Below are 10631 nucleotides of genomic sequence, written 5' to 3'. Positions count from 1 at the left end.
AATCGTTTTCAATATTATCAAGAAAGTTGGTCATTATTTGCCGCCCCCCCAATGGCACAGCGGCATGTCTGCGGACTTATAACGCTAGAAACCGGGTTTCGATACCCGTGGTGGGCAGAGCACAGATAGCCCTTTGTGTAGCTTTGTGCATAAATTAAACACAAACAAACAAACACTATTTGCCACGTATGCATCACGTGATTTCAAAACTTCCTTTAGCTAAAAACAATAAAAACGTCTAAATTTCAAAATCCTAGCCTACAACAATATACATATATAATTTTACATTAGCATTAAGCCTATTACATTTTTAAACACTATATTCTTTATCTGGACCAATAGGGATTTTCGATAATTAGAAAAGTTTATAACAGTAGTATTCTAGCCCCACTATATTTGTCATATCCATTGCCGACTACACATTTTACTCAATCCAGATCTCTTCAGCTCTATCAATGTCTTATGACAAGTATAGCTGTAATCATTCTTCGCCAACTTATAAAATGCCTACACACCATAACAATATACATATACAATGCAATGTAACCAAATTCTTTTCCCACTGCTCCCACTGCAGTTTTGGTTTTGGTGTGTCGTGTTTATAATTTCAGTTTTTGTTGCCTAATATCTTACACTAAATAGATTAGTGAGAAAGTTTTGTACTAAACAAATAAAAACAAATGCGCAATGTGATTTCTTACATCCAGACTTAAACATTTTAAATATTATACTTATGATTAACAAAATAATAGCAGCATAATAATTATAAATAAGGAACACATCTTTCAAATGCAATTGTCTTTGGTGTTTTAAATAGGGTTCTTTTTTTATTATTAGTTTGTGTTTTATCAGAAAATCACTGTTTAATAAAAGATACTGATAAAACAGCCATATTCTATCTTGATCCGTAATATCACACGCTACTTTTTATATATTGCATAACAAATTGTGGAACCAGGAATCCAGCCGTGGTGAGAAAAGAGTATCATTTTGTAACAAATGCGAACATAAAGGCTAGGATGAAAAGCTGCCGAGGTGTCCCAGGCAGTAGTTTACAGCATGATATATATTTGGAAAAGTGACACAAGTCATACGTACACAAATTGCTTCCATGACGTATCACTTCAGTCATTTCATGCCTCAAACTGCCGGAGAATGAAATGAGTTTTCATGTTATTCCATATGAAGACATATCGATCAAGTTATTCGATGCAACAGGTTTAAAAAGCTTAATGGACTACAACTGCCTATTTCAGAGGCGTCGATAGGTACTTAAAATATTTGGGGCTCGGGCTCATAGGCGCGGGTTTTGGTGTTTCCGCATGATATAATTTTAATTTGTCAAGACACCAACTGTGATTTGGGACGCTGTCAGATAGAATCGAGGCATGGGCCTGTTCCAGTGCATAGCGACGCCTCTGGCCTATTTACTAAAATTTGATGACGTTTTTAGTTATATTGAGGTTGTCTTCAGATCAATCAACATATATAATGACCCGTAAATGCCTCAGTATGAAAACTGAAACTTTGTCCTTTTTTCATTCAACAAGCAGTTGCAGTCCATTAAAGTTTTCATAGCTACTATATCTATTATGCCTAAAGTTCCACTGAAACAATGTCAGATGCAGCGTCAATGGATTTCTGTGTGATCGGACTATTGAAGAGGATGCTGGGAAATCGTCGCCTTCATACACTAGATGGATTATGTAACGCGTGTACTGCAGAGAGGAGGGACGTGCTTTGAACATAACAGTTTTATGACGGAGACTTTTGCGATGGAAACTTTCCTGGAGAGCTATTATCCTGAGATAGAGCATGACCAGCTGTGGCAACATGGATTGCAATGACGTGGTGAGGCTCAGTTTTTGAGGATTTACTGCAAGACATCAGTGGTATATTAACATTTCAATAATTATTAAGATATCGCAAAGTTCTTGTCATTCGCTTGTCTAATCAAAAGCTTCATAATTACTAACTATATAAATTTATAGTAAACAAATTACTTGATGTGTGATATTCTTAATCAACATTCCTCCTTACTTTTTGCATTTTTTTACTGTGAAACTGAAGTTCCGCAGTTCGCGTCTTGTTACCGACAAAAAGAAATATCGCGTTCCGCACTTTGGGGCCATGAGTACGTTACAAGATTGCCGGCCAAATCACAATGCAGATAACCCTCGTGTTACTTTGCTCGAAATATAACAAAACAATATAAAAACAATCTGTGTTGATATGAAGGTACTTGTCCTGGCATGGCATAATGTTTAGGGTGCTGGGCTCGCAATCATTGCGTCGCGGGATCGAAACCTGTCACCGAATATGCTCGCCCTTTCAGTGTTAGAACATTATATAATGTACTGAATCTAAGCTTCAAGTGGACAGCAACTACCTGTTGTAGAAACCTACAAATGTAGAGGACGACGTTTCGAAAGTTTTCCGCCTTTCGCCTAAACAACCTCTCAAAGATTATATAATGTGATTGTCAGTTCCACTATTCGTTGGTAAAGAATAACCCCTGGTGATGACTATGTGATTTCCCTCTAGTCTATCACTTTAAAATTAGAAACAGCTAGCGCAGTTACCCCTCGAGTAACTTTGCTCGAAAATTCAACAAACATTTGAGGTAAAGTATCTTACTTAAGGACACAACAACATGAAGGTTTCTGACCTGGTAGATTAGTTTATGTGTAGTATACGATACTCTTAAATTTATTTATTTGTTATAAAAACAATGCGAAAATTCAAAATATCAAATTTTAATTCAAAGCAAAAGCATATTAGCTGGAAATTATGAATATGGTGTACACCTAATTTAGACTTAAAAGTAATGGCTGATGAACCAATGAATGGTGCGATGGCATACATGTAAAAGGGGTCGCACGACGGAACAACGGTAAGCTCACGGACTTACAACGTTAAAATCTGGGGTTCGATTCCACGCGGTGGACACAGCAGATAATCTGATGTGGCTTTGCTCTAAAACAAACAAGTAAACATGTAAATAGATCACTTTATATGTAAAGTGGGAGTAAACAACAGTTTGGAAATTGAAAACAAAATTAGAAAAATATAGGACTGCTTACCAATGTTATTTAGTTACTTTATTTTTATATTTGTATACACGTTAGATAAAGATCATATTGCTATACTTTAAAATATAAGAAAACTCCCAAATGTTCAATGTGTACCAGTTCTAACAGACATAACGTCGGTATATTCTCACATTACTAATGAATATTTGTAGGTGGCGCTATAAACTCTTCTTGAAAGCACTTGTAACTGTCCTAAGCCTATCTTGTACTTTGTAGTGTGTGTTGAATTCATGTGTTTAGAACGCCAAATAATAAATGCTATTGTTACAATTTACATCGAATAAGGATCGGTTTCTTGTTAATAAAAATAATAGTACCTAAAAGTGTACCATCAATTCGACGAAATTATATTGATTAGGCCTCCAAAGTGTAACAAGCTGAATTTTCTTCTGTAACTTAAGTTTCACTTTTTTTATGGCGAAGTAATCAAGTATTCATTTAATGTTAATTTGTAATGACTAAGCTAAGACTAATTTAAAAACTTGGCAAATTTTACTTTATAAGTTTATCATATAGCATTATAAGTTTTACAAAGTTTTAGCCTTAGTGTAAAACAAGTTTTATAAAGAATGGATGCTACAAAAGCAACGTCAAACCCCACTAGTAATAATAATACCACTGTCGTAAGGCCAAATAATAATAGTCCAAACATCACTACAACTACAACCACAATGTTGCCATCCACAGGAGGTGACCATTCTGTACGCCATATTCTTTCAAATTGTAACGTTAATACCAGTAGAAGAGATGATCAGTCCTCCGACTATCATCGAACAACAAGGAATGTTGAGTTTTACGATGAAAATAATGGAACAGAACCTCTCATAGAAATTGGAGAACATTACATGGTTAGAAGGTCTGATAACACATGGCGTAAGTTAATGTTTTGTTAGTTAATTTGTGGTAGACTTACCCAATTGATGTAAAACTAAAGTCATGCCCAGTAATGATAATAGTATCTCTTAAATGTGCCATTTTTCCTAACACTGTGAATGGTGAATTATAAAAGTAGTAGGACTTAATGGAGTGTTCCACATTTGTGATTGAGAAGAAAGAAAATCCATAATTCCTCTTTTCCCGATGTAACATGGCAAAAAGTATGTTTAATAGAACAATTCAGCACATGAAAATATCTTTATTGAGATTCCTAATTATTTTACTTTAAATTAAAGCATTAACACTTTATTATAAAATTCATGCCTAGAATATCTTAAATACATACATATCATTTAAGGACAAGAGACCTGTTGGCCCATCTAGGCTGTCCCATCTATTAAACTAAGCTTTTTTTAGTTTCAAAATATAAAAGAAACACTCAAAGCCAGCCCTTATCATTCAACTTGTGTAAATTAATTGTATCAACCATGTCTGAACTAATTGTTTCAAAGGCCAACCACCCTGTTAGAAAAATAGTTGTTTTAGCTGTAGAAGACTCCTACCTTGCCAAAATTTGTATGTCCCCATTTTCACCATTAAATACAGAAAAAGATGATGCATCAACATTGTAAGTTCTCTTAACAGTCTTAAACACCTCAATCACACCCTAAAATCCTATTTGCCCTGCCATTAGCAATAGCACATTGCTTGTATGGCTTAAAAAACTGATCAACTAGAACATCAAGATCCTTTTCTTCCATAACATTGTTAAGGTTATTCCTATAAATTACACTCATAATTCAAATTATTATACCCTACATGTATTACCTTGTATTTATTATGATTAAAAGCCATCTACCATTTATTCACCCAGCTTGCCAAATAATCCAAATCCTTTTGTAAAGCAGCAGCATACTCTTCACAGCCAGCAACATGCAGGACCTAGATATCAACCTCATGCTATGTGAAGGTTGAGACACAAAAATGGCACGACTTAAAGGAGTTTTTAACATTTGTATCCCTGACAAAAGAAAATCCACTATTTCTCTTTCTTATCAATGTAGTATGGCACAAAACTTGTAAACCTCTAAATTTAATTCTTGAGGACAGTGTTGTTACAATCCTGTGATTTTGCCTGGTAACATGATCGCTATCATGACAAAGGGTCAAACAATAATGAAGCAAGTACAGCTGCATGTATGCAATTAATATAAATCTACTGTATACACGTGTAACTGCTGAAGCTGCTATGCAAATTCTTCAATTATCATTCATACATTATTCTTTCATAGTCAAATTACCAATCGCAATGTCTTGCCAATACATGGAGAAGTTGTCAGCAAAGGCATTAGCAGGATATCGTGTAAAGTTGTAATTAATTGGGCTTGATTCTTGTCCCTGCCAGCACCCTGCTGACTCATCGATCAACAACCCAACAGAATGGCCCAGTGTGCAGCACCCAGATGTGTAAAATTACCTTGTGTTAAAAAAATCAGAAGACAAGATTTACATGATAAAAAATGAGCTGAGCAAACATAGTTATAGTCAGACTTTGGCTCCCACAGCTTTGTTATCCCTTCTTGTGTTCCACAGTTGATAGTTATCAGCTACAACGCTTCTCTCCTTTCATTAGTATATTTTTGTGGGAAACGTGCTAAAAAGTAAACTATCAGGTCAAACTTGTTTTTAAAACAATTATTGACAAATTGTCTTAAGACTATTCTAGACTAGGAATAGAATTCCACAAATGTTTGCTTTATGCTTACTATTAAGGTGAGCTGGAGGACTGGGTATCAAATAAAAGGAAAGTTCAGGTCTTTTCGACTTGTTATTGGTGCAATTATAGACACAACAACTTTTCATCATACTTGCAGGTTTGGAACAAGAAAAGATTGTCACAAACACAAATAGTCATTACGAATACAAGTCTAGACAGCAGGCAAGTGTACAGAATGAACGAAATTTTTCCATTGTTGCACTGTTTGCTTGCCCCTTCACCTTGGTTGCTTTGCGAACATTGCTTTGTGGGAGGGCAAAGTTCCCGGATGTTTGACCTCAAGAATAGTTTCACCTTATGAAAACATTTTTTTAGGATCCTTGAAAAAAGTAACTTATAATAATAGTCTTGGTCTGCATTACTTGAATGGGAAAACCCATATTGTACCTACTGTTTTTGTGTTTCAGATCTCATACACAGTGTGTCAATATAGATGAGTGACGTACATGTGAGAAACATGGCATGATTTTTTATGTTAAGCTAGGCATTTAAGCTTGACAATTAATGGAATTGGCTAATTATCAGGCTTATTAATCAATTACATTCAATTAATTGATTATTCTCGTAAGGCTTAGATAGTTGGAATAATCAAAAATATTAATAAGCAGCAACACTGATTTTGATTATTTTGTGACTCAGTTAAGCTGAAGAACCTTAAATTAATGAAAATCATAATGTTGGATAGTTAGAACAATTGGAAACAATGCTTCCAATTAGTTGATATTAATTGATTCATTTGTAATTTTGATTATTTTGTGTGACACTAATTGATGTAATCAATGCTCATGGGTAATTTGTTTTATTAATTAGTCAAGTTAATTTCCAATCTCTAGAACTTATGGCTAGGGTAAACATAACCATTATGGTCAAATGATAAATTTATGTTAACTACTAACCGAGTATATTGGCGGTTAATTGAAATCAAGATAATTAGCCACACGGATAAGACCTTTTTTTACTGTAGCACTAAATCAGGTTCTTATATAGGTTAAATGTGTGTGTACAATAACACAAGCCTGTGAATTTAAACTTCATAAAAGTAGTTTTAGTTTTAATAACAGATTTTCCATAATTCAACTATGCAGATTTCAAAAACAATATTCCTTTTTTTTATCACGTAAGGATTTTTTACAAATCGGGAATTAAAAAAACTCCTACTTATATCAAATTATTATTTCATTTACCACAATAAACATTTTTTATTATTATTATGTTTGTGAACAAAAACACAAACAAACTGAAGAAAAGGAAAGAACATTGATGTCAAATGAATATGCATACTCATTCATCCCAATATTTTTTCCAACACAGAAGTAAGACTAACTGGTCTACAGATTTTATAGCAATTATCACCCCCTTTAATAAAAGAGGAACATAAGCAACTTTCCATTCATTAGGCACCTAACCACTCTCTGTTGCTTCACCAAAATATGAGAGAGAGACTCGCATATCTGATCTCTGACCTTTCAAATTCTATAGAAAATCTTCTCTGATCCTAGTGCTTTATTTTTAATCTCTATATCATTATTACCTTCAAGGAATTATTATTTACATGATATAAGTCAATTCCATTATTTTTATAGAAGGATCAGGAATATTGTTATCCTCTCTTCAGAAGTTTCTTATGAAAGCAGAAGGGAAGAAAAAAACTTAAAGCTCAGCCATTTCATAGTCATAAACAAAATCCTTGCCATTATCATCCTTTAAAGGTCCAATCTGCACTCTAAAATTTTGCTTACTTTTAGTATACTTAAAAAAATCATTGATGTTAGTTTAACATTATCAACCAGCTATTTCACATAAGCCCTTTATGATTTCGACCTTCTTTTTTAACCAAAACCATAGCCTTTCTGTAGTTATGTAAATCTTTCAGCTTGTCAGTCAGTTTAAACATCTTATGGCATTTATCCAAGATTTTCTCCTTTATATATTTAAAAAAACAAATTAGGTTTGATCTTCCCTGTTATCATTTTCCTAACATCACCTTTCAGTTTATTGTCCCATCCACTAATGATAAATCTTGCCTCATGGCCTCAAAACTGACTTTCTGAAAATTATGAACTAAAACTTAATTTCTTTTTATCTCAGCTTGTAGCAAAATGTCAAACCTTCCACAAATGGTATCCTAGCATAATAATATTTAAACTTGAATGTATTTAAAAAAAAGACTAGTAATAAGCCTGTCTTGAAACACATTATTAAAAGGAGAGTTACTTATCCTTTACATGTATAGTTAATTTTACATTAAAAAAGAATACAAGTAAAAGCAAGTTTTGATAGTCACAAGCTACAGGAATTAACTAACTAGATAGGAAGATTATTGTAAGTTTAAAAATCACTGAAACATACAATGACATTTAAAAAATTCTTAAGAATTTTAAAAACAAAACCACATCAATGGTATTGCACATGAGGGGCTACAAAATTCATTACTATCAAATTCAATATGCTTTAAAGAAAAAATTTGCATTTGTGATTCAAATTTTGTGATACTTGATTTTAATCAGTTTTATTTGCTTCCATTTCCCTTTATAATATCCCAGTGACAGCTCATCATTGGCATAGCAGGTTAGGAACCAATTCTTAAATATATTTTTTTCAAATTTACAAGTAATTTTCTCATTCATTTTAGAATAGATATAATTTAGTTAAACAGGACCTACCAAGTTTCCAGAAAAGTCCATATCTTAAATGTGTATTGTTTCCCCCTCTAGATCCAGCTGAAATAATACAAGTAAGAAGAAGTGACCAGGATGGACGAAAGTTTGAATATTATGTTCACTATGAAGGCTGTAAGTATGGTAGTAAAATAAAGTCTGATGCAAGGTGATTTTGAGAATTTACTGACTAACATTCCATATTTATGGTACAAAGATAAATGTTAGCTTTAAAAATTTTTTTTTCATTTCCACATTAACTGAGATATATTTTTAAAAATCTATCAGAGAATCTTTAATTATATAACAGACAATTGTAAAGAGTGGGGGCGCGTATCTCATCATAGTAGTTGATACAATACGTATCTGGATATTGAGGCCACAATATGATACGTATTTAGATACAGAAGTTTTACCAACAGTTTGTTACAAAGTTTGACAGTCTTGTCTGTAATTTATTGTCTATGTTACTAACATTGTCTTATTTAAATATTTCACACTTTACAGTACTTTCTCAAATTCTTAGGTTTGATCAACTAAATGGCAGCTGGCAAGAGAAGTAAAATATAGAAAAGTTAATATCTGTATATCTGTTTTGTTATTGTTAATTTGTTATGTTACTTTGCACGTAATGTTTTTGATAAAAGAAATTAAGACAACTCAATAATCATCTTCTTTTATTCAATCATTAATTTTTAGCAAAAATACTTTATTAGAAATTCTGATTTGTTCTGTACAATAGACATAATGTTTACTGAAAGCTTGCCAAATTTCATGAAGATACATAAATCATATCAGAAGATGTATTGATACAATCGTATTGAGGCTTCATGATATGATACAAGTATGGTATTGCTTTATCACCACACCTTTAGTAAATAGTGTCCCAGAAGTCAACTATCTTAACATATGTGAGTTAAATCTCAACTAGATCCCATGTGTATATGTTTACATCTTTCATTTTTCCTGGTAAATCTTAGTATCTGTTGATGAGGTTTTCATACATTAGTCAATTTAAAAAGATTTGAAAATAATAACTAAATAAATAAATGTATATAAATATGTTCATTGCAAAATGGGCATCTTAGATTTTAGTACACCATATTGTAAATCTAAAATTAAAATCTAGCATATTCTTGTATGTTTTTACTTTCCTCCCCTCAACAATGTTCAGTTTCAGATTCTCCAGAACAAAATCTGTGGTACTTATGACATTTCAACTCTTAATTATTTGCTATACATTCTGTTAGTGTATAGAATAGTCATTGCTTGGAGACAGTTTAGTATCAAAATTTGAATTTTTGAGTAAAGTAGTTAATTTGTAAAATATTAATTTCATTTCATTTTTAGACAACAGACGTTTGGATGAGTGGGTTGACAAAGATAGGTTTGATCTTAGCCACACTCACCAAGACCTTGACAGTAAACACACACATATACAGAGTGATCTGGCTGACCAGCCTGATCGTAAAATAACTCGTAACCAAAAGAGAAAACATGATGAAATTAATCATGTACAAAAGGTAAGTATCTTAACAGCATTTACAAAAGAAAGTTTATTATAATTAAAAAACTAATAAAAATGGTATATTTTAGTAAATATTAATTGTTATGCTTCATTATTACAGTATTTCATTTTTGTGAGTAAAATGGAACACATTTTGGAAGATATTCCTACTACAATAATTTCTTTTAGTAATTTTATTGAATATTGTAGGCATATTAAAATAAAAATAGATGAAATATGAAAAGATTTAAATCAAAAAGTTACACTTACAGTATTAATAACAGTAATGAATTATAATTTGTTTTTAGTAACATTTTAAGTGGTGCATTTATTTATTATATATCAAACAACAAAGAATCCTAAAAATGACCTAGGAACAGAGCTGCCACGTCCTACCTTTTCTATATTTGTTTTAGTTATGGTTTGGATGTGGGCACTATTTCTGTCATTCACTCACCAAACAGAAAACTAAGTTTAAATACATAAAACCAGATGTTTTGACAGATCAAATGCCTACTTTTTTTATATTTTTAACTGAAGTAGTTGTTGTATCCTCCAGCTGAGTGCAATGCTGTGTTTGTAAAGCAGCACTCAAACCTGAGTTTTAAAAAATGTTTCAAAAATAATGGAATAATCAATGATACTAACTATTTAAATTCGATGATGAGGAACTCACTTTGAGACTAATAATGCTTGGAAACAGCTTGAATGGGTAATGAAAA

General features: G+C 32.3%; 1 protein-coding gene across 1 annotated transcript in view; it reads left to right on the top strand.

Annotated features, from left to right (window-relative positions):
- The first annotated feature begins 3265 nt into the window (after nt 1-3265).
- LOC106457292 (histone acetyltransferase KAT8-like) overlaps nt 3266-10631 on the top strand; it is a 25430-nt gene continuing 18064 nt past the window's right edge. The window contains exons 1-3 of the mRNA XM_013916681.2: nt 3266-3965; nt 8460-8537; nt 9753-9925. Coding sequence (XP_013772135.1) covers nt 3662-3965; nt 8460-8537; nt 9753-9925 — 555 coding nt within the window. The 5' untranslated portion in view covers nt 3266-3661. The remainder of the gene's footprint in view (nt 3966-8459; nt 8538-9752; nt 9926-10631) is intronic.

This window comes from Limulus polyphemus, unplaced genomic scaffold (genome assembly GCF_000517525.1).
Source record: "Limulus polyphemus unplaced genomic scaffold, Limulus_polyphemus-2.1.2 Scaffold313, whole genome shotgun sequence".
Lineage (NCBI taxonomy): Eukaryota > Metazoa > Arthropoda > Merostomata > Xiphosura > Limulidae > Limulus > Limulus polyphemus.
This window is presented reverse-complemented; position numbering and strand designations above follow the sequence as displayed.